Source organism: Podarcis filfolensis (assembly GCF_964270895.1).
Source record: "Podarcis filfolensis genome assembly, chromosome: 14".
NCBI classification, from domain to species: domain Eukaryota; kingdom Metazoa; phylum Chordata; class Lepidosauria; order Squamata; family Lacertidae; genus Podarcis; species Podarcis filfolensis.
This window is the reverse complement of record NC_139616.1, coordinates 36,645,547-36,669,732: the sequence shown is the minus strand read 5'-3', so window position 1 is coordinate 36,669,732 and position 24,186 is coordinate 36,645,547. Positions and strand designations below refer to the sequence as shown.

At 43.7% G+C, this 24,186-nt stretch overlaps 1 protein-coding gene across 5 annotated transcripts in view; it reads right to left on the bottom strand.

Annotated features, from left to right (window-relative positions):
- The window catches only part of CRAMP1 (cramped chromatin regulator homolog 1), a 42,071-nt gene that overhangs the window by 5,049 nt on the left and 12,836 nt on the right, over positions 1–24,186 (bottom strand). For all 5 annotated transcript variants that reach the window (XM_083584865.1, XM_083584863.1, XM_083584867.1 and 2 more), the window contains exons 4-20: positions 23,709–23,862; positions 22,070–22,153; positions 19,778–19,826; positions 18,270–18,355; positions 16,662–16,785; positions 15,901–15,982; positions 14,030–15,307; positions 12,489–12,663; positions 11,347–11,528; positions 10,578–10,652; positions 9,752–9,833; positions 8,820–8,924; positions 7,231–7,403; positions 5,895–5,975; positions 4,100–4,334; positions 3,364–3,528; positions 1,222–1,370 (exon numbers count right to left, since the gene is read on the bottom strand). In XM_083584865.1, coding sequence (XP_083440991.1) covers positions 1,222–1,370; positions 3,364–3,528; positions 4,100–4,334; positions 5,895–5,975; positions 7,231–7,403; positions 8,820–8,924; positions 9,752–9,833; positions 10,578–10,652; positions 11,347–11,528; positions 12,489–12,663; positions 14,030–15,307; positions 15,901–15,982; positions 16,662–16,785; positions 18,270–18,355; positions 19,778–19,826; positions 22,070–22,153; positions 23,709–23,862 — 3,279 coding nt within the window. The remainder of the gene's footprint in view (positions 1–1,221; positions 1,371–3,363; positions 3,529–4,099; positions 4,335–5,894; positions 5,976–7,230; positions 7,404–8,819; positions 8,925–9,751; positions 9,834–10,577; positions 10,653–11,346; positions 11,529–12,488; positions 12,664–14,029; positions 15,308–15,900; positions 15,983–16,661; positions 16,786–18,269; positions 18,356–19,777; positions 19,827–22,069; positions 22,154–23,708; positions 23,863–24,186) is intronic.

The window sequence follows — 24,186 nt, the reverse complement described above, 5'->3', positions numbered from 1 at the left end:
GAACCCCCTCCCTGCTGTGTTTGACATCTGCATTACGAAGTTTTCATATCATGTTGAAGATGCATCTCTATAACCTGGCATTTGACACCCGAGATTTTCATTTTAGGACCCACCCCACTGCCTTGACTGATCTGTTTTAACTGTTTTAAATACTGTATTTTAAAATCATTGTAACAAGGTGAGAGGCAGGCAAGAAATCAAACAGATAAATAAATTATAGTACTAGGGCAGAGTTCAGGTGAGCAGCTCACAGCTTTAGAAATCCTGCTAAGTCAAAAGCTCCCCGAATGCACAAGAGAACCCACAAAGTGGAGGACTAGAACTCTTCTCCCTGAGGGAGCTGTGTTTGTATGTGGGTTGGTGGTGATGCTGTGCATTGGGGAGCATTCCAAAGTTATTGATGTAATCTGCCTCAGGAAGCCTATAGTCTTGAACGGTGACTTACAAATATCTGAAATAAATGAAAATTAATGGGAAATGACAGCAGAGCTCGTCCTAAGTCCTGCCGCTGCAGAACAGATATGGCCAGAAGAGGAAAAGGCCATTATTTCTATGCCAAACAGTTATGAGGATTCCAAATCTAATAAACCTTGCAAATTAGAGCAAGTGGGAGGATGCCTTCCTCCACTAGAGGAGATCAAAAAAAGAATACAGAGATTACTGGAATTCTCAGTTTTGTGTTAAATACTAAATAGGAAAGGCTGAGTCACATGCCGAACCCGCACATCCATTCATCCGTTCAGTGCACTCTCCATCAACTAAAAAGGGAAGCAACTGCAGCTTAGCAATCCTGTGTCACCAGCCTTGGTCCTATAATTAAATGGTGGTGGTGGGGAAATTCCTCTCCTTAGCCATTTCCAACAGAACAAATTAGCTGGATTGCTAATTCATTCTGCAAGATCCGGAGGTTTTCCCTGAAGAAGATGGCACTTCTGTTGCAGCAATTACTGCATTTTTCCATTACTGCACTCAAAAACAGTATTTTGCTGCTGGGAAATACCATCTTTCCCATTATGTACATAGGAGATGCTGACTTTGCATCAGGATTTGTGGATTTTTCCCTTTCAAATGTTAAAATGCAATTATAACACATGCTTTGATTAATTACCTGGAAAGGGGGAAGTCTGGAAAAAATACTTCTACGCTAAGTGTCACAAGACTACTATCCCCTCTTTCAGCTGAAGGCTGGCACAGCACCGCACCAATTAAGCATGGACGTACCTCAGCTACATCTGCCAGGGACCGGGACACAAAAGAGTCCCGCGAGTTTCCATCCAGCAGACTCGGTCCCAATAAGGAGGTGCTGCTTGTGTTACTACTAGTAGAGGTTGGCAGCATTTTCCGTCCCTTTTCTGGGGAAAGGAAGCTTGCTGTAAAAACAAAATGATAAAGTTAGCCAGTCAGCATTTTAGTTGCTAGGTTTGAGGGATGGGGAGGTACAAAGAGCTTCCTACAAGCTATTTACCCACTTTCCAACATATAATCAAGATGTGTGTACCTGATGTAACTGGGCAAAACCCTAAAAAATATTTACTTCCTCAACTGCAAGGGATGCAGAATCTTTTGGACATATACTAGCATATCAATATGCACATCATTGGTATAGTATTATGTACCTCATATAATACATTACTTGATACTGTAAATAACACAATTTTTGATTAGGAAAAACCAACCAAGCAAACCTTCAAGTTTCTGGTAAGACAAGTAAATAAGTGCCAATATGCTCAGCTTTCAGAATTGGCATTTTGAGGATTCTGAGGGCTGGTTTATGGGCTGGTTGTGACTCTGTTTGCTCATTTAAAGATTGCATTTGGATAGTAGGTACAGGCACTGCTAAATATGCGATTAAATAGTAACAATCAATAATGAAATAAAAATTCATGGATGAGGGCCAATAAGCTGTATTTGAATCCTGAGAAGATGAGTGCTCTTTGCGTGGGTGGTTCTCTGGGAGAGGCAAACCACCCAGTTTGGATGGGATTGCACTCTGTTTGAAGGAGGAGGTGCATATTTTGAGGGCATTCCTGGATACATCTCCATCACTAGAGGTCCAAGTGTCCTTTGTGGCTTGGAGTGCCTTTCGCCAGCTTTGTCTGTTTTGCTAGCGACGGCTGTTCCTGGACATGGATAGCCTGCCATGGATAGTCCTTGTCTTGGTAACCTTGAAGCTGGATTACTTCAATGAGCTCTATATGGGGCTGCCCTTGGTCATGATTTGGAAGCTCCTGCTGGTGCAGAACGTGGTGGCCAGATTCCTGATGGGGGCATCTAGCCGAGAACATGTGACACAATTGTTAAAACATATGCATTTGGCTGCTCATCTACTACTGAGACAGGTGCAAGGTCCTTAAATTAATTTATAAAGCCCTGGACTACTTAGGTCCAGATTACCTTATCAGTGATGGCCAAACTTGGCCCTCCAGGTGTTTTGGGACTACAATTCCCACCATCCCTGACCACTGGTCCTGTTAGTTAGGGATGACAGGAGTTGTAATCCCAAAACAGCTGGAGGGCCAAGTTTGGCCACCACTGGCTTAAATCCTTCTACCCCAACTCAATCACTGAGATCACCTGCAAGAGCACCATTAGTTGTTCCCTAAGTTAGTGAGGCTCATTTGACAGCAACAAGAAATTGAGTTTCTAGTGTCGTTACCCTAGTACTTCAGAATGCTCTGCTAATATTCAGCAGGTACCTTCTGTTTCAACCTTTAAGTGCCTGTTCAAAACTTTTCTGTGCTGCTAGTTCAGAAAATATCATTTTGTAATAGTTAACTGACCTCATATTTTAAACTTTCATATGGTTTAATGTACAACTGTTGTAAAATTCTTTTGTGAATGGTAGGACAGGGATAGCTCAGTTGGTAGAGCATGAGACTCTTAACTTCAGGGTCATGGGATGAAGCCCTATGTTGGGCGAAAGATTCCTGCATTGCAGAGGGTTGGACTAGATGACCCCCGAGGTCCCTTCCAACTCCACAATACCCTGTTTCAATAAATACAATGAGGGAAACAGTAGTAGTAGGGGCAATGGAGGAAAGGTGTATAAAGTTACAGTTGTTTGCAACAGTCTCAGAGCAATGCTGGGCTTGGACTGTGCCACTGGTACCATTGCTCCTGCCATTCCCCTAGCCTACCACATGGAATGGCACAATCCCTGTGTGACTTTCACCCATGTTCATGAAAATGTATGTTGACCTTTTTCGCTACATTTAATTTAAGCTGGGTCATTTAGAGCATGAGCTTTGGCAATGAACAAAGCTGACAACCCCTACCCTCAGGGGAAAGAAGGGGGGAGAATTGCAAGTCCAGTAAAAAAGTCCAGACTACAACCAATGTAATCCCCTGTGCAGTGCTACTCACAAAATAAGCTGCTGAGGGAAGAGTCTGTGGAATCGTTGGGGTACCACTGTGGATCATGACTAGGAGAGGCAATCCAGTTCTGCTGGGGGCTGCAGGAAGGGGATGGAAGACTTTTCGAGCCGTCGCTGCCATTCAGCTTTGCTGGGGACAGAGGAACATTCTCGCCTATTAAAAGAAAGTGACCAATTCCGTATGACAAACAGTTGGAGACTGTGTCCTTAAGGAAGCGTGGGCACTGCACACAGATATGACTTCCTTCCTGACTTAATCCAAACAAATGCTTGATGTGGGCCACACAGGAGACAAGACGTCCAAATTACCCCCTCCCAACCATAGCAGAGCAGCAACAATGGTCAACAGAACTCCCTACTGCAGAACTTACAAAAACTTGACCCTTGATCTGCCTGGCTTTGAATCTAAATGGGGCAATAGTGAGAGGCCCAATTTTAAGAGGCCTAAACAAGTGCTATTCTCCTTGACTCAGGGAGTGTTCAAAGGAAATACTTCCATGATCTACTGTCAAAATTAAGATGGAATTCTGTCAAGAACATCTGCTGAGTTAAATCCAATGAGTTAAAAAACAGCTCTGCCAGAGACACAGAAGTATGTGTAAAAATGCACAGCCGACTTTCAAGAGAACATTCCTCTACTAAAAATCCTGACAGAATCAGAGCTGTAAGAATTTTTTTGGCTCCTTAACCACTGATTAGTTATTTAGATTAGTTTCATCTCTTACCATATTGACCAGAGCTGATTGCTATTTCAATGATAGAGTCACTGATCTGAGTAGCAGGTTCTCCTTGAGACAGAACATCCTCAGGGGGTCCAGGAAGAGAGATATCCAATAAAGCAGAGACATTGGGAGGAGACAAATGGGTACCAGAAGCATCAGATGAGGGAAGCGGAGGAGTGGCGAGACCATTCTGCAGAGAGGTTTTTGGCAGTTCTGGTAGAGAAAGGACAGGTGCTCCCTGTGGCAGCAAGCAGATATAATAATATTCCTAAGTCATTATTTGTATACATTTTCTGAAATTGTTGCACTGCTACTTTGCTTTTAAAGGCATAGGAATCAATCAAACTAGGTGTTAGCAACTCTGCCTATATTTCTTTGAACACAGAAAGTTTCCTAAAATTGAAGGATAGAATTGGTCCACCTTACTTAGCACCATCTACTTGCAGATGCCAGGGACTGAACCTGGGATCCTCTGCATGCAAAGTGTGTGGTCAACCAATGAGCTATTGTCATGGTGAACTGCCAATCTATGCCCCTCTTTCCAATCTGGCACAGACATATTGTCACTATAACTTCTGATTTTACAGATGGGAAAACTGACACCTATGGATCAGAAAGCCACACAAAACTGGGGTCAGGGCAACAAAAAGTGAACATTGCCAACAAAACACTCTAGATGGTGGTGGTTATGGTGGAAATCAGATCTCCCAGAACTCTTGGCTGGCTGGCTAGCTAGAAAAAGCTGAAAAAGAGACATAAGAGATGGCTGTTTGGCTGCCTTTGAATCCAGTGTTGTGCTTCTGTAGGAAGCAAGTCCCTCTTGAGATGTGAATGCTGCCAAGACCCCTGGAATCTCACACTGCTAGAGTTATCACCTATATATACACGAGCTCTGATTACATGACAGATGGCCTTTGGGTATCATTGTTTACACTCTCCATCACTACCACCCTGCATGTGTATATGTATATATGCATGTGTGTGTGTGTGTGTGTGTGTGTACGTACATGCAGTGAGAGCACTTAAATCAGTCAACAAATATTATGTTTCTAAAGCACATTGAAAGCAGAGAGGAAATCATGTTTGGTATTAAAACAAGTGTACCTATGGCTATCAAAGTTTTGTGCTGCCCTTCTATAACTGCCTGCAAGGATTTCCTAGTATACATAGAATGGTGGATTGGAATGAGACATCTGCCTGGCTGTATCATGTTCCTGTCCTTCTATAAGAGAGCAAAGGGACAGCATTCAGAAACAAAGTTCCTTATTGCAACGTGTGGAACCAAGCAGGAGGCAGGTCAGTGGACGCCAGGCTGACATGTCTCCACTTTTTGACTGCAATAGCTTCCACAATGACAATTCATATTCAGGAAAACATTGTGATGGACTGTGTCATTGCCTACGTCGTTGCTAAAGAGAAAGTGGGACTGAAACTTAAGTATGCCATTACAGCTATTGCTATAAAGATTGTAAATAGTGCCACCGTGATGCACTTATGACCGGTCAAGCAATAAATTACTTGACTGAGTTGTACAGCATCTGTGTTTCATCTCAAAGTGTAACTTCAACTGCTGACCACTGCTTCCCAGAAACTCTGCTAAATGGACGAAAGCTTCTAACAAGGTGCCTACATACAATTCTCACGCAGCGAAAGTGTGATGGACTGTGACCTTTAATAAACATACCCCAGGAAGCTCAACTCTGGGTTTCACATAAAGCATTAATACAAAGCAGAAAAGAAAAAAGTGTTTGTCACCATGAAGGTCAAGTAGTTGTCAATCGAAAAGCTTGTATTTTACCTGGAAGCCATCCGGGATTGCCTCCTGCTCAGAGCATGGTGGTAGGCCAAGAAATGGAACCTGACACTCGCTGCTTGAGCCCTGGAAAGTGTAACCAAGAATGACCAAATCAGACTTTCAGGGGATGGAGAATACATATTTAACAAGGGCAGGCTGTAATGTGCCTGTTCCACTGCTCTCATGGGGTCTAGATTTATTCAGTTCCTGCCCCAGCAAAATCCACCTTGCCAAAGAAATCCAAATTCAGAATTTAGATTTGCTGAAACCGTTTCATGTACCATTTGTAACACGCTCGCCCCATGAGGATTTTCCTGCCAGAATTTTAGAACATGCTGGGAAAATCCAAGACACTGGATGGTATGGAAGGAGGGGAATGCATGGTTTGCAGGAGGGTTGGGGAACCCTTTTGGCTCCACGGGCCAAATCCTTATCAGGATTGTCCTTACTGGCCAAATCTGACAGGTACAGAGGCCAGCCACTTATAACCTGATGTCAGGTGCTGCTGAACAAAGGAAGCGGTTTGCAAGCTGAACTGAGCAGGATAAGTGGAGTGAAATTCTTCTCAGTTTGTGTTCCTGTTGGGAACAGGCATGTACAGTTAACACAGGATTTAATCCAGCCCATCAGGTGACATCACGGCCATGAGCCCTAGTCAGTATGGGCAATGGTAAGGGATGATGGGAGCTGTACTCCAACATCATCCAGAGTGCTATAGGTTCCCCAGAGGGGCAACGTGTTGTTGACCAGGAATGTACACAATGAAGGTAACTGTGTACTGCAGAGGACCCTAAGCTACTTGACAAATATTGTCCAGTTAAAAATGCCCTCTTTCTGGGCAAAGTACTTCAGAAGGTAATGAGAGTTTAGCTGCACATTCTTGGAGGAAACTTATTATATTGAGCCATTTCACCCTGGGTTCATGCCTTTCCTTACCCCTAAGGTTGAGGTTTTTTGTACTTCTGTTATATTTTATTGTTTCTATACCATTTATATGTTAGGTTTCATTTCATGCCACATTTTATTTTGTGTACTGCTCGTGCTTTTTGTTATTGTTAATGCTGAACAGTCTAGAATATTACAGAATAAAGCAGTAAGAGGAGGGAGTGAAATGCTGAATTTCACACTCTGATTTTAAATAAGCATCAAACTCTTTGACTGCAGGTCCAAGGGAGGGAGAAAATAATAGACCAGCCATCACAGCGATGTTGGGTGATATTGCTGGGCTTTTGGCCATGTTAGTCTATCATGCACATTGCAATGTTCTATCCAGCAGTAGCCTAGAATCGGTTCTACAAGAATTAAACCTTTGTAGGCCTTAACAGAAAAGAAAACTGACCGCAACGATGGAGCCTCCATTGTGATGTGCCACTGTTGAATCTTGCCCTGAAACCACCGCGGTCACTGCATCCGGTGACAGTGGGGATACGCCCGACAGGCCTTCAGTATCCAGAACAGGCAAAGGACTGCCAGGAATAATACCGGCACTTTGGGCTGCTAAGTCAATAGCACCTTTGAACAAAGAACAGAAAGCTAAGAGAAATCTTCTTTCAGCAATCCACGAAGTCAAACTGCTGTCTTATACATGGGCAGTAGGTCTTAACAGCTTTTCTGTAGGAGTTGATATGTGCCAAAGTTATTTTTAGTAGTTCTTTCTGACACTGAATTATTAATATAGATCACCAATTCAGCGCCTTTTATCTCACATTTTCAGTTCAACATAAAGGAACAAAAATTTCAGTGTTCCCTTTGGTTTTCAACTTGATATATCTTACAGGTAATTATGTCTTTGGTCCTATTAGATCTGAGGTCTGTACTGGTATGAATTCCAGCAGCTTGAAAGGAGTGTTATTAAATTTAAAGGATACAATCTTATCCACTATCATCTAGGGAGGCATATCCTGTGAAAATGAATATGTACGTGCTATATTCAATAACTATGTAGCAAGCAAGGAAAGCAATCTGGTGGTACATTGTTGTGGGTGGTTGCTCTACAAAATCTGGAGCCATCATCCACACCTCTGCCATCTACCGTATTTTTTGCTCTATAAGACTCACTTTTTCCCTCCTAAAAAGTAAGGGGAAATGTGTGTGCGTCTTATGGAGCGAAAGCAGGCTGCGCAGCTGTCCCAGAAGCCAGAACAGCAAGAGGGATTGCTGCTTTCACTGCGCAGCAATCCCTCTTCCTATTCTGGCTTCTGAGATTCAGAATTTTTTTTTTCTTGTTTTCCCCCTCCAAAAACTAGGTGCATCTTGTGGTCTGGTGCGTCTTATAGAGCGAAAAATACGGTAAATGCCTCCTCAAACAAAAAATCAGATGGCCCCATCTGCACTAGACATTTAAAGCAGTATTGTTCCACTTCCAATGGCTGTTCCATTTCTCCCCAAAGAATCCTGGGAATGGCATTTGTTAAGGGGGTTGAGAGTTGTTAGGAGACCCTTATTCTCCTTCCAAGAGCTACAGTTCTCAAGAGTTCCCTGGAAAGACGGATTGGTTATTAAACCACTCTGTGAATTGTAGTTCTGTGAGAGGAATAGCAGTTGTGTGTATCCAACTTGGTTTTACTCAGAGTAGACCCATGGAAATTAATGGACCCAAGTTAGCCATTTCCATTATTTTCAATGGGTCTAATCCAAGGAGAACTAGTACTGGATACAACCCAATGACCTGACTGCTAGAAGACTATTGTTGTGGCTCAGCCTCTCAGGGCAAGGCATTCCTACTTCTGCTAGATGAAAACATCTACGTTCTAGTTGAAAATCTAAACTTGTACTTATTGAGTGCAACAGGAAATCAGAGAAGGGGAGAGAAGACAAAATTCATGGCTGTAAAATGATTAAGAGTAGTCGCTTCTGTCATTATAGCTACCATAACATTCCTGCTAAACCTGCCCTCCCCAAACCACCGCCTTCCAAGGAGAAACCTACTGGACAGATGGTTGGTGGCTTGAGCTGGAAGGACCTTGGGAACAATGGGACGGGAAACAGCTGCTTTCGTAAGTGAAGACTGGATCGGCCGAAAAGATCCTCTTCCTAAAAACGAAGTAAAAGCATGAATTTTTTTAAAGGTGGGAAACATTGTCATAGACAGCCAAAGAGCTACACCCCTCCTTATGGCCAGTTCTCATTCTCTCCCCAGTGGGACATACAGAAGACAGGACCATTTACTGCAAATGGCACCTACAATAAACATATAATTGTAGTATGGGAAGAGATCCCGAGTCATAAAGTCCAACGCCCTGCAATGCAGGAATCTCAACTGAAGCATCCATGACAAGTGGCCATCCAACTTCTGCTTAAAAACCTCCAGCGAAGGAGAGTCCACAACAAAGTGTCATGTCTACTGTCAAAGCAAATCCAGCTTTTTTTGACTGTCAATATTGTTTTTACTGACAATATTTTTTTACTGACAATATTATCCTTCTGCATGAGAGGAAGAACTCTGGGAAATTAAGTGGAACTATAGGCAAGAAACAGGAGGAACACAAGCTTACGCCCTCAAAATATTCAAGTCTTGTGAACCTCTAATCTTTACACACTTCACAGGGGTGTTAATGGGGCAGAATTTGCTGAGAAACAGGATCCACAGATTTCCATGGGACTTACTTCCCTGCAAGTGTGCTTGCTATTCCAGGTTCCTCAGAGAGGAGGTTGCATTCACATGCAGCAGCAAGTAAAATAGTGTCCTACCTTGCAGGGCTGTTGGGGTGGTAAAACACAGAAAGGGCTGTAAAATACTCCATGGATAGAAGGGTTCATTGGTAGGGAGGGAGGGGCTGAAACTAGTGGAAGAGTATTTCACTAGTCTTTCATAGAGTAAACTAAACACCCTGTTTGGAGTATGTACAGTTGAAGCTCACCTGTTGCAGAAGAGTTTGATAAGATGGAGAAGGAACAGACGTGCTGGGAGGAATTTCCAGATGGCCTGGGTAGCAGCGTTCTCTGAAAAAGGCAAGGCAAGACGCCTTTAAAAAGAACAACTTAGGAAATGCAGCACTGGCAACTTACCATGAATGATCCTCTGCTGGTCATGCAGGCAACATTTTAGGATCCTAGACCATGTTTCCCTCTATTTCCTAGGTTGGGGTGGGGCTAGGACAGGTATCCTGGATATCTCCCACATGACCACAGGGAAAAGCATCATATGGTACATTTATGATGCTTCAGGGGTGCTACCAACATTAATTTTTTCCATCACACACTAGACTAGGGATACTGCTCTACCCACTTTTGCCTCTGGTTTTACCACTGGCATGCAGCTTGTGCATGGCTGCCCAAAAGGGAATGGGGCTCTTGGGTGGGAAAAGGTTCCTCATTCTTGCACTAGAGGATGGTCAAAGATGCATGCCTTTACAATGTCTGAATCAAACACCAGCAACGAGTTCTGAGAAGATGCAGGTCTCGCACACTGACCCATCTGACATGATAAAGAAATGCTTTCTCTGGTTTCCCAACATTTCCTTGCAAGTATTCACATGAGTCCCATTTGAAACACATACTGAAACAGCTAGCACTAGTTGAGAGTCTCTGGCAATGTTTGCACAATAAAAAGCAGACCATTGAATTGCAGGAGATAGTAGGAACTCTCCATGTGGATGGAGAGAAAAGAAAAAAGGTCATATGAAAACTACTAGATGAAACTACCCGACATGCAAGAGATACATTTCAATTAGTCTTTCCACTGACCTGTACTACCAGTGGTTTTCGCAGATGTCTGTTATGCAGTTTCCTCGGCTTTGGCAAGAAGAAATCAGATTGCATCTGAAGAGAAACAAAGGGAACTTGTAACACACATCATTTTGCTCATTAGGCATGAGACTTGAGGCTTTGTTAGCCACCTAAAAAGTGCAGCCTGGATTGGCAGGGATACGTTGTGTTAATGCACCTTCTCTATACTCTTGAACACCTGCTTCCCCATGGCTCTCCACCCATCCTATGCAGGTAATCTTGGGAAGGGAAGTTCAGGCTGAAGGTGCCTGAACCAAAGGCAGCAGACAGTGCAGACCCTGTTGCTGCACATGAGGCAGGGCAGAACTCTAGGGCAGTGGTGGCTCCCCACACCAGAGGCAGCTCATTGAAAGCTGAATGCTTCTGCCTGTGGAGTATGTAGGAGGACTTGAGCATTTCAACCCCATTTATAAAGAAACAATGAAGCAAGAGAGCACCATGGAATGGGTTAGTCCCCTTCTAGGCTGAAACCCGCGTTGTGTCCCTACAACCAAGCTTTTTACCAAACACAGATCAGCCTAACTCCAGGGCCTTCTAAAACAGATTAGGAAGATAAAGCATTTCCAAAATCGAAATGCTGTAGAACAGGGTGACTTGGTTTGTGGCATGGAATAAATTCTCTCTTGATCTGCAGGTTTTGGGGGCAGCTGTATTTATTCCTTATGAGCACCCTGATCACATCTGCACACCTTACAGTTCAACGTATACAGTAATAAATAAAACTTACACTGATTGTATCCAAGCGCTGCCGGAAGGTTAGCTCTGCTTCTTTACTTTGCAAGAAAAGCTTCCCGTGCCTGCTGTTGGGTGGGAGAGTTGTGGGAACAGCAAAGAGGCCACCATCTGCATCTGCACTCGTGGAACCTGAAGGACCAGCCACCAAGAGAGGTCCAGAGTGATTTCTCAAACCTGGTAGGGTCAATAAAAAGACAAGCATTCATGGGAATTAGTCAAGTGCAATTTCCAATTAGAAATCTTTGGAGGCAAAGAATTCTTCCACCAATCCACATTTGTTGTTAGGGAGGGTGAGCCAAATTATTCAGAAACTGAGTAGCCTTATCATGACGTTTCATGGAACAAACAGCTGAGGAATCACAGAACTACAGCGTTGGAAGGGACCCCCTGCGCAAAACCCCCACCACATTATTCCTGCCTCATCTCAGATAAAATCAGTTGTCTTCCCTCAGAGTACAGACCTACAGCTCAATGGATACACAGGGGCTATTGGGATCCCTGTGGACCACTTATGCTTTTTTCCTGTTCAACAAAGCAGCACTGTATTATGAAAATCATGGGCCAGGTCACTGAGAAGAGCCCCTTTATAACTGATGATTTTAAAGTGAAATATAAATAGACTGCAGCAGTATATAATGAAAATCATGGGTCCAAGCTAGGGCCTTGTTAGGCTGGTTTTGGCCTTGGTCAAAATAGCCTCTATCGCCATCAACATCAGAAAAACAAATCAAGCAAGCACAGACAATCTCAACTACTCTGCAATTTTTCTGCAGAAAAATCCCCAGAAGCTTAACAAGGTTCCTCAAAAAAAGATCAGTAAAAGCAGAGAAGCTTCCCTGAAAGACAACTTGTCCAACTTTTCCAATATTCATCTATCATGAGCAGCAACAGGGCATGGGGTCAGAATGCTTTCTATGTTTATGCAGGACAACAGCCAAGCCCACCTAAACCTGTACCCTGAGTGAAGTAAGCATGCAGCCTAGAACATTTCTGGAGTCCTCTGCAAACAGAGAGATTCTGTTACAGATGTGTCAGGACTCCATGGCAGACCAATGTTTTCCTGAACGGTAGAAATGCTGAAAACTAATACTTTGTCTTAGGGCTACACAGAACCAGTTCATCTCAACGACTCACCTGAGGAACTGGAGGTGATACTGGGGGGAAAGGTTTTCTTGTGAAGGGCAGGCTGATTGCGTGCACAGCCTGGACTCCGGGTGCTGACGGCAATAACCTTGCCAGGAGGGGTCAGAGCATGCTCCTCTTGAGTGGGCTTTATGGGAGATGTTGCAACAGAGTTCATTTCAGGGATCTGAAAAGAAAGAGAAAATGGTTGAATCCCAACAGCTGCATGCTGGAAGAAAGTGGGGGGAGGAGGAGGACGTTGCCATAGATATGGGTAGTGTGTCTATGCAAACCGGGGTGGGGAACATGTGGTCTTGCAGATGTTGTTGGGTTCCAGCTCCCATCAGCAAGGAGACAGCATGGCCCATGGTCAGGGATGATGGAAGCTACAATCCAGCAACATCAAAAAGACCCACCACTCCTTTTCACTTTATCCTACCTGTAAAATTTCTGGAAATTTTGAAACCATGGTCAAGAGGGTGGGAATCTTTTTCTCTTTTTTGGTGGGGGGAAGAGACAGAAATTGTGGGGGAAACAGAAAAACAGGCAGTGATTCTTTTTCACACTCTTTACAAATTGAAAACCACTTTGTTATTTTAGGAACATAAAATGTATCATGCATAATTTGGGTTGCCATAAAATTACCACGTTTGGTATATTAGAAGTACAGATTTTATGTAGAGAGTAATTACAATTTAAATTTTCTTTGTAAAATTTGCTGCATATGGAGCTAATTCTGCTGCACTATAAGCAACTTAGCATCTCTTGGGGTTTGTCAGTTTATGAGGAGGAGCAGCTAAGAAACAATAAAAACATAAGCAGCCATTAACATTATAGTAGAAAAAATTATGTATTCTGAAAATTTTATCTCCTCCAGTCTTGTGTCAAGCAAATACAAAGCACTCATTCTCATATTCTCTTTCATAGTCGTGCAGAGGGCATTTCCCAGCACCCTATGGCTGCTGGAGGGCAATGGTAGAGATCCCTCCAATGGAGGCTGCAGCACAGTGCAATGGAACTTCCAGGCCCTACATGTCCCCTTGCTGAGGGACTTTATTGCAGAATATGACCTGCTAGTCTCTTTGCTGGGCACAGAGCTGGGCTCCCTTTCCCAAGCTGTTAGCTGACTGGCAGCATAGAGATACAGTGGGGTTGGAAGGGTGGATGTGGTCTCTTCCTTCTCTAAAGCACCCTGAAGGCAGTCAAAAGAGGAAACAGAACACCAGATGAGGGGCAGGAGGCCATATGAATCAGAGCTCCACAGAACTATGGGCACTACCACATTGGAAAGTACTCTAAAAACCACTTTTAATTTTTGCTATGAGGCTTAATGTCTATAAGCTACTCCCAAAAAGTAGCTGAACAGCAGCAGTTACCCTGCTGTTCTCTATAAGGCAGAAATAAAAAACGGGAAGGTCTCTCCAGGGTGTACACAAAGACCCCCTTATCCCTTGCCTTCTTCCTGAAGTTAACCCCTTTGTGCCTTTTTGAGGACCAAAAACTGTGCAAACTGGAAGACGGTGGTTCTTAGCATCAATGCAAATTATACTTACTGGTTTGGGGTTAACTTCAGTGGAGATGAGTTTTAAGAGGCAGTTGAGGAGTTTCTGTTTGTGACAGGTGGCTGATGGAGAAACAGATTTAGGTTCAGGCATCTGCTCCCCAGGATCCTGGGTTTCCGGCCCCAAGACAGACAGCCAATCGTACTCTAGCTGTAGCTTGTTCGGTTTGCCCATCATGAGGTAGACTTCAGCCAAGGTAAGGCTCTCAGAGGTCCGCAGGCTCCATCCCTCCTCTCTGACCTGTTGCACAAGGCGGCTTGGGTCATCCTTGAGAGACTTTGCGACCAATTGTCCCTGAGGTGGTGGTGGCAGCGGTGGCGGCAGTGAGGTGCTGGGCTTCTCCTGAGAGTCCTCCATTACTACGTCCGATAGCTCCTTAGCACACATTTCCGTTTGTGGTCCGCAGCACTGGAGGGCCTGAGTTTCAGTTCTGGATGGGCCGCAGCTGGGCAATGCCACCCCACCTCTTGCCAGCTGTGCGGGACTGAGGCTGCCAGCCTCTGTGCTCCCAGACGAGAGCCTCCCGGGAGGGGAGTGCCCTGCCAAGGCAAAATCTTTCCCATTCAGTCTATCTGTGCAAAGACACTTCTCTGGGACAATAAGGTCCTGGCAAGATTTCATGTACCGAGGAAATGGGTCAAGCAGAGAGAGCTCCTCCAAATCAGGGGGGATGCTGCCGCAGTCACAGTTTGGACTGCCAGAAGATGACCCAGTCGCCAGTGCAACGGCTGGTGCCTCCCTACCCTCAGCACAATGGGTTGTGGGAACCGGCTTTTCAAGACTCCCACTCAGATCTTGAAGCCCAGACAGTGGCTTATCAAGACTATGTGCAACACTGAGACACAGGGATGCTCCTTCGGTAAGCCCAGCCTCTGAGGAGCAGTCCTCAGCATTTGCAGTTGCCTCAAATGTGGACTGAGTGTTTCTACTTGCTTCTGTAGTGCTCTCGGCCCTGGTCCCACCCTTGCCTTCTGTTCCCCGAGGGTATTTCACCTGCCCTCTGGCTGTCCCCTGACCGCTCTGTATGCCTAGAATTTGGGCCGGCGGCAGCAAGAGGGAGTCTTTTGTATTCTGCTTGCATCGGCCGGATTCCTGCCAATGCACTGTACAGAAAGCTTTGGAGTGTACAACCCTGGCAACCCCAGGGAGGGGTGTAAGCGTACAGTTCTCTCCTGGGAAGAGATGGAGCATCACTTTCTCTTCCGAATAGCTGCCACTTGCTTCAGAATCCCTGGAGTCTTGTAGTTGCCTTTCTGCTAGTGTTTTACGCTAAATACAGGACATTAAGGAACACAGCAACACTTAAACGAGGAGAGAAAGTCTCTCTACAGTCCACACACCCACAGACCCAAGTGAGAAATATTTTATAACATAGGCAGGAAACCTTTTTCAGCTAAAGGGCCACATTCCCCTATGGATGACATTCCAGGGGCTGCATGCCAGTGCAGGGTAGGGCCAAAGGACAAAAGCGAGCATAACAAGAAATGTGTGATATAGTAGTCTACATTCTATTCACAGAAAGCCCTGAGATTTCTCCCCAACACACATACACCAGCCCCACACCTCTCCATCCATCATCTAGGTAAGTAGGAAGCATTATCACAGTTCAGTGATACATTCCAGCCAGGCAAGAGTGCTTAGGAAGGGTGCAGAGCAGGGATGGTGAGGGGCATGACCTGGGGAAGTCTCCTACCAATAGAGGGTCTCAAGGGCCTGGGATCCTGCACCCTGTCTCATAAATACAGTAAGGGTCTAATGAACAGTAATGGCTTTCAAGAACTTGAAGGCTAGTTATGTCAAGCGCTGTCCCCAGAACACGGAATCAAAAGGCAAAACAAATTTCTGAGCAAGAAAAAGGATACAATGCGCACCTCATGGAGAGCCCATTTCTGTTTCAGGAACTCAATGAGGCTAGATACCTTACGATGCAACTCTACGATCATCCTGGCAAGCCATGGAAGACAAAAAAAAAAAAAAAATACAGAGGAGTCAGCAAATGATTTCCCACTAACAATGTAGTATAGAAGTCACAGTACAAGCTAAGTAAAGCACAGACTCCCTCTCTCTGCAGATGGGCATGTACTCCCTAATTTCCCATTCATTGGAGCAAGGGGAAAAGAATACCAGCTGCATTCCCACCACAGCTAACAGTTGACTATGAATGTACAAATGCCCCCCACTTTTCTCCTTTCCTACTGTAAGAACATCAAGCAACCATTCCTGGCTTAGTGTTATATCCAAATTGGGGATCATGGTTTGCTTTGCTCCAAACAATCCTTGATGAGTCTAGACAGGTTTTGTTCTTTGTATTGGTGTGTCTGGAGCAAAAGTAACTATGATCCCCAGGTTCACATGCAATGCAATGCCAGGTATTGTGATAGGGGAGGAGCAAAAAAAGAAGTGATCTCCACATTCACAATAAACCATTCTATGGTTTGCTGTGATGTGCAAAGGCAGGCTCTATTCGCATTAATGAACAAATCACCGTATACAAAACAGTAACAGGTATCCAGGCGATGGAGTCACTTGTTTGCTAGCAGTGGCTAAAGTAGTCTATAGGTTGTGCCAATGAAATTCAAAATTCAGCTCTCAAGCTTTAGTTATGCACAACACACACACAAACCTGAGACGTGGATTCTGGGCCAGGCTCTGCACACGGGCCCATGCATGATTATTCCGTGGCTGCAGCTCCACGGGGACCTTCAGTGGAAGACGCACTGGCTTCTGATCCTCCTCATCACTAATGCCTGAGGGAAGAAGCAGTGAAAATTCCTGAATTATTCCCACAAATAAGAGGTGGCTATCCTATCACCTGACATTCACCAGAGAGCACAGGAAATTATCCATAAGAGTATTCTTGGGATGAGGAGTGGGGAGATGATTTTCTAACAGAAACACTAATAATAAAAAAAAGGTTTTTAGTCGTATATTAACTAAAACTGAATAACTAGTAAGAGAAAACCTTTGACCCTTTCATCCATGACTCAAGAAATATTTCTGCCATGACCCCAAGCAGTGCATCAATACAATTCTACCATCTTCTCAACATGCCAGTGGAGAGCTCACTGAAACACAACAATACTTCTTAACGCCACAGGAAGAAGAATTCTGCTTGGGCTGCCACTCCATATGCCTGGAACACTGGATTAGTTTTTCATGTAAGGTGCTTCTGCTGTCACACCCAAGCTGAAGTTATCAGCAAAATATACTGCACAATCTGAGCTGTACAGAGTGTGAGGCCACCCACAGCCTCAGAAACAATACTGGCATCATAATTAAGAAGGCAGACAAAGGAGGAGTGGTCGTTATCATCAACAAAATGGACTACATAAAGGAGGCTGAGAAACATTGATACCATGTTTTACACAATGGAGTTTTATTAGATGTATTTATAGTCACTTTCCTAAACCAATTCTATTGTCACCAAAGACCACCTCACAAAGCTCAAAGCCCATTTATTTGTTGTCACCTCTCAAGCCACTTATGAAAGCATAAGTGTATGTAGAAACTAGGAATCACACCCTTCTCACACCTCAAGGAGTCACACAACCTCTAGAGCATGCACCAAACCCTGCATGGGTCCACTCAAGCCGCAATTATTATTATTCTTTATTGAATTTATATACCACACTGTATCCAGAGCCATTGAGAGCCTGTGTGGTGTAGTGGTTAAGAGCAGTAGTCTCGTAATCTGGGGAACCGGGTTCGCATCTCCACTCCTCCACATGCAGCTGCTGGGTGACCTTGGGCCAGTCACACTTCTCTGAAGTCTCTCAGCCCCACTCACCTCACAGAGTGTTTGTTGTGGGGGAGGAAGGGAAAGGAGAATGTTAGCCACTTTGAGACTTCTTAAAGGGAGTGAAAGGCGGGATATCAAATCCAAACTCTTCTTCTTCTTCAGAGGTCTCAGGGCAGTTCAATACACATTTTGCTTTGTGAGTTGACCTGGAGAGACAACTGGATCTCTCCATTGTTCTAGATGCATTTTGCAACAGGGAATTTCATTAGCGCGAGCAGTTTCTGAGCTCTGGGACGCAGTATTGTGCCTATGATTTCTGGTTAAAACTGCAGAGTGGAAGGAAAGGAGGACCTAGACATTCCGTTGTTGTGCCCATAACCTAGGTTTCAGTTGCCATTCAGCTACTAGCCTTCATATATCAGTTTCTAACGCTGGGTCTCTCCCTTCATGATCTGTTTCAACCCTCTTTTTCTCCCAGAGCCTCTTACATACCATCTGGATCACAGAGTTTCTTCAGAGCCCTGCACATTGGGGCTTTGATGCGAAGATTCCTCCCTTTGTAGCGTACGGTTGTAGCCCTAGAAATGTTAAAAGAATGGGACAATTGAGGGCACCAGAAGCATGCACGGCAACTCTGAATGTGACTTGAATACTTGTTTCTGGGAGATTTACTGAGGTATCACACTATCCGTAGTTTTGAAGCAACAGAAAACGCCACAGTAACCTACAGAGAACTGTAGTCAGTGCTATTATTTTTCTTCACCTTGTCACCAATTACCAGTGTCCACTAATCTGATTCAGCATATTGGGACACCGTGAAACCCATATGGCATCTGTGCTGATCCTTCAGAAAACATAATTAGCGCTTGCAGAGAGTACTCTTTCAAATGCCATGCAGAACAATGTTGCAACATGGCGAGAAGCAGAAATAGAAGCTGTACTTCATGCTGCATCCAACTAAGGGTGTGGGTGGGAGATTCAACTTGCTACAGATGGAGAGATCCAGCCACGTGAGCTTTCTTTTACTGTGATGTCTTGTTCTTAGCACAGTATGGTTGCTTGGGAGCTATTCTTCTCCTGCTGTTTGTGGAGCACGAAGGCTGCACTATTAACAATCTGAGCAAAAAAAATTGCCTATACATATCAGAGTGAGAAGCGCAGGCAAAGAAATCTACTAGTCTACTCTAGCTTGACTGCCTCCTCACTACCACTAGGCTAACTACCATCAACTGCCCTTGGGGAAAGATCCCAGGAGGAGTGGGAAGCAGGCAGACAATGCCACGATCCCACTCCTGCTCCAGTTGAATTGCCCTCGCCAATAAGGCTATCTATCACCAGCTGCTCTGTGAGAAAGACCCCGATAACTTGTAATGTGTATGTAGTGTGTGTATACCTATACCTATACCTATACCTACACACACACACACACACACACACACACACGTGTGTGCTTTAAATCTGTGATTATGTTAAGGCACCTTTGAAGGACTTATAACCTTTTTTTCAGGATACAAGAGAATGTAACGCTTTTATTGTTCTTCATTAAGTGAAAATAGCATCTCAGGTTTAGCATAGTGATTTCTTCTGAACTGTAGTTTCAGAAGGTCAAAGCAACAGCAGCAAACTCTTTAAAACTAGTCAGTTCTCCCTGCTCTTATAAAGCAATTTTATAACACACCTAAAGTAGTAAATTCATTTCCTTTGAGGAGCAGTAGAGAACTTGTAGTCCTCCAGATGCTGCTGGTCTACAATTTCCATCATTCTCAAACATTATTCTTTCTGGCTAAGGCTGATGTGAGTTGGAGTCAAACAACATTGGGAGGACCACGGAGTCCCCATTGCTGCCTTAGAGCTCTGGGATGGAATAACAACAACATCTGTGTGCATCGTGCTTTTCAGGCCGGACATGTTTAGAGTAGCTTCACAACCTGAGACAATAATGCACCTCAAAAGCTAGACATTGTACAGTGATAATGCTTAAAAGCAAAGAAAAAACATACCCAACTTGAATAAGCTCATTGAGTTTAGCTGCATTTTTGTCATCCATACCTTTAAGTACAAAACAAAAACAGATCAAGCAGGTCATTTTGACTAACATCTAACAAAGAGGTTTGAAGCTATTCTAAAGAATGTATACACACACATACATGTACATCAAAACAGTAAAAAAAAAATTTAGAACTACAAACATAATATTCCTACCATCCCACAGAGCTCTGAAAAAAACACGAATCCATGACTCTTTGAATAATAATTCATTTTTTAAAAAACATTTCCTCTTCTGAAAGTGAGAGGAAGGTGTTCTGAAAGGAGGAGTAATGATTAGCAGGAGAAAGGGGAAATGGTGGGTTGATATATGCATAAAGATGAAAGGAAAGAGTTGGAGACTGGAAGGGAGACAGAAGGGGATCACATGGGATAGAGAGTCAGGCATTTACCAATGCAGACGCTATAATTTCCCCCGTGAGGCTGGCTCCACTTGCTGTGTTTGGACATGAGCCATGGTTTACTGTGACAGGAAGAAGCCTAGCTTTCTGCACTCCTAACACCTCCTTTAGTATAGCTGTAATGAGAATAGATGCTTTTGCTCCCAATTTCAATTAACCAGTTACGTGTCATGACTGAACCTTAAAGAGTCGTTATTTTTAACTATAGTTTTGATTAAAGAAGCCAGCTTTACAAACCATGGTTAAGATTAACCGCGGGTTGTTGGGATGACATGACAATCTGTGGTTAATCAAAAAAGATAGAAAAAGCTGATCTCCTTGTAGCCGTGCCAAAGGAAGGGGGGTAGAAGAATGCACAAGCCTAACGCTCACCTAGACATGTTCCATGATTTATTATGTCATCTGAACAAAGCCAGTATGCAAAAGCAACTGTCTTATGTGCACCAAATCCGTTACCAAGGCAGCACAGTATTATGGAAAGCTTGCAGCCTTTACAAGTCTTGTTGTAGGAGAGCCTGCTGACAAAATGTGAATACTTATGAAAGAAAGAAACTGGGAGTTCAGAAAGTCACTGAGCAGGAGACACCAAAGAAACGGTGTGTGCTAGAGGAAGGATTGTTCTCTGCTGTAAGAGAAATGCACACTTTTTATTGCTTTGCTCTGAATATACACCTTTAGATGGATGGCTTGGGCCAAGGGATGAATGCAAGCTTATTACAGTATTCTGAACACACAAGAGGGTGTGTGTGTGTGTGTGTTGAAATCTGTGTGGTGCAGTCATTATGGTGTTGGACCAGGATTGGGGAAAGCCAGGTTCAAATCCCCATACAGCCATGAAACTCGGTAGGCGATCTTTGGTCAGGCACTACTTTTAGGCTAGCCTAGCTCATCAGCTAGGCAATGAGGATAAAATGAAGGTGGAGAAAGCCAGTACATGGAAGAGAACGATATTCAAGCAACTCCCTATTTATGTGCATTCAAGGCACGTGCGACGGCGCACGCAAGCATTCCTGCAAACCCAGAAGTGGCACGAAAAGGGGCAAAAACGGCCCTAAGAAGAGCACAAATACAGCAAAAATGGAGCGAAAACAGCATCTAGCAATTCCCACAAGCCTTTGCAAGTGCAATCCCAGGGAGCCTTTGCACCGACCTTTGAGGCCTGTGGAGAGTTTGAGTCCAACAATAACAGGAGGGCCACACATTTCCCACCACTGATTTAACTTTTGATTTGTCCAAAGTAAACTTCATTACCTAAAAGGTTAAACAAGGCAATGATTTTAGCTTCTATGATACGCCAGTTAAGTATGGCCAGAGTATATAGAAAAATCAAATAAAAAACAAAAAATTGTATAGCCTAGACAAAATTATAGTCTGTTGCTGACAGAGCTAAAACCAAAATGGGATACTCAGAAGGTATTTCATTTTTATATCCCAAATCTGAAGACAGACATCATCCCAGGTTTTCGACTTTGAAGGAAGCTGTATTGTATATACATATCATTCATTATCTTTCTGTTATGCAGGGACAAGCAGATCTCTCACTGTATGTGAATTACACCTAGAAAACAACAGAAGCTTCCTTCTGTATTTTCTTTTTGTGTCCTTGTATATTTTATGTTTTACTGTTTTGTACTCTGCATGAAAGAGCAAACTAAAAGATTATGCTCAGAAATCTCCCTCTGAAGCAGTATTGACACACAGAAAAATACTCGAAGAAAGCTATAATGAAAAATAAGGGCACCAGAAACATCCGGGGAGGAGAGTTGGAAAGGAGTCTTCCACGGCAGCACAGAAAAAACCCCAAACACTTTCTAATTTCATGGCACTAAAATGTTGTGTACTTACAGCCCCCAATCTTCTTCCTTAGCTCCCCATAACAAATTAAGCCATAGAGCTCCAGGGAGGATTTTTTCAGCCCTTGAGAAAACACTGCAAAGAAAGAAAACCACAGGTGTTAAGGGAAAAGAAAAACACTATTCACTTAGAGAATGATTAAGCCAGCAGATACTAAATACTCCCTTATCTAAGAATTCTTAGGTCCCGAGACAAACTAAATATATACAAAAGTTAACTGGTATAATTGGTATACAGCAACAAGTGTGCTGTAATGTAAAGATCCTATTTATTTTGCAGCTGGATTTTAGGACAGAATGTGCTAACGAACAGATTTTCCAGTATTTTAATGACCTGGACAAAAACCAACTTAAAAGGGCTGTCATAATTACTAGTCTATTCTAGTACCAGATTTCACATTTGAAATCACAGGTTAATGGGAATGATGTCTCCAAAATATTCATATTTTATACACATACAACTCTCTCTCTCTCTCTCTCTCTCTCACACACACACACACACTCCTCAAATCCCAGTAGTTCATGATTTGTGTATTCAAGGTGGATTCAGCGCTCAAAAATTGGGTATATCCAACCCTTTGAAGGTATGCAAGTTGGCCTCTATGAAGGAGGTTAGGGCAAAATGGTACAATGGCAGGGCTTTCACTATTTTAGCCCACAGACCAAGCTATACACTTCTCATTAAAGGTCTGCCATTAGTCATCCTGGTGCAGACTGTTGAAGGACTAGGCTATTTTAGTGTGTTTTGCTGACTTTTTTCTGATGTTCTAATTTATTGTAAATGCCTTGCATTTATAGAAAAAAAGGAAGTGCAATGTCATTTTAATGAAACATTCTGCCACAGTGCTGGCACTTCCCATACAGCTGAAAACTTCCCTAACGTGCTGGTGGTCTTAGGGCAGACTTGTCAAGCATGTGCCCTCCAGATGTTTTGGGTCTGATGTGAGCATAGATCTGATGTAATCCAAAACATCTGGAGGGCACCAAGTTGATGAAAGCTGTCATAGTGCATGCCTGCCTCCCTCAATTTCAGTCTAACACTTCAGTGCAAAACCTCAAGTGTAGTAAGGAGCCCTTGGAAAAGGGGTGGGGAGCACCATGCTGCCCAGCTTTAATGCAGGGAAGGGAAAACTGTGGCCCTCCAGATCCTGCTGGACTACAACTCCCATCATCCCTGGCAAATGGCTAATGGGAGCCGAGTCTACAGGTTCCCCAGACTTTACCAATTTACTCCACCACTGCAGGACAGTGGTGCCTGTAGGACTCCTGGTCTGCAACATCCAGCCAACTATAGGGATATGAAGAGGCTATGTGTCACACAATAATGTGATACACAATGAATCCAAGCAGTGTCCCCCTGCTCAATCATTTATTCAAAAACATTTCATTACTTTTATATTCCACCTTTCTTTCAGCATGGAACTTGAGGTGATGTCCATGGGATCCCCGGCTAGTCTCCCCTCTAGGCACTAACCAGAATGAAACATCCTCAGCTTCAGCATGAAAACCATGCATAGGTACATAACCTTAGTGGGTCCCCCCCACCCTCCCTGATTCTACAAGTTTTTTATGGACAATATAGTATAGTCTGGTTGTACCAACCACAGAACCAAACCTAACAGCATGCTCACCATTATCAAAGTCAATGTATTTGGAAATCTTGTGCCAGGTGCGGTAGTAGAAGTGCCGAACCTGTTCCTTGTTCTTCACCATGTTTGCTGGCTTGCTTTTCTTCTTATACTTCAGGGCAATGTTGTTCTGTATTGCTTCAAAATCTTTTCCGTGCTGAAAAAGCAAATATACCAATACTTTTCTACCGAATGTAAAAATCGGGCAACTAGCCATCCAAATTATTATTCATGTTTGTTGCAGATGATTTATCAGAGATGTATGGATTTCACAGTTACAGACACACCCACTTCCGATAGGCAATCTGCAGAAGCTAACGGATTATGAAAGCATTTTTACAAAAGCGTCCAATATACTGGGATCTGCAGTTAGGGATGCTAGGAATGATAGCTCGGGGGGGGGGGGAGTCACATGCTTTAAATGTGCATTGGATGAGCTTTAAATGCATGTTGTGGATCTTCTCTATCATGGTCCAATGAC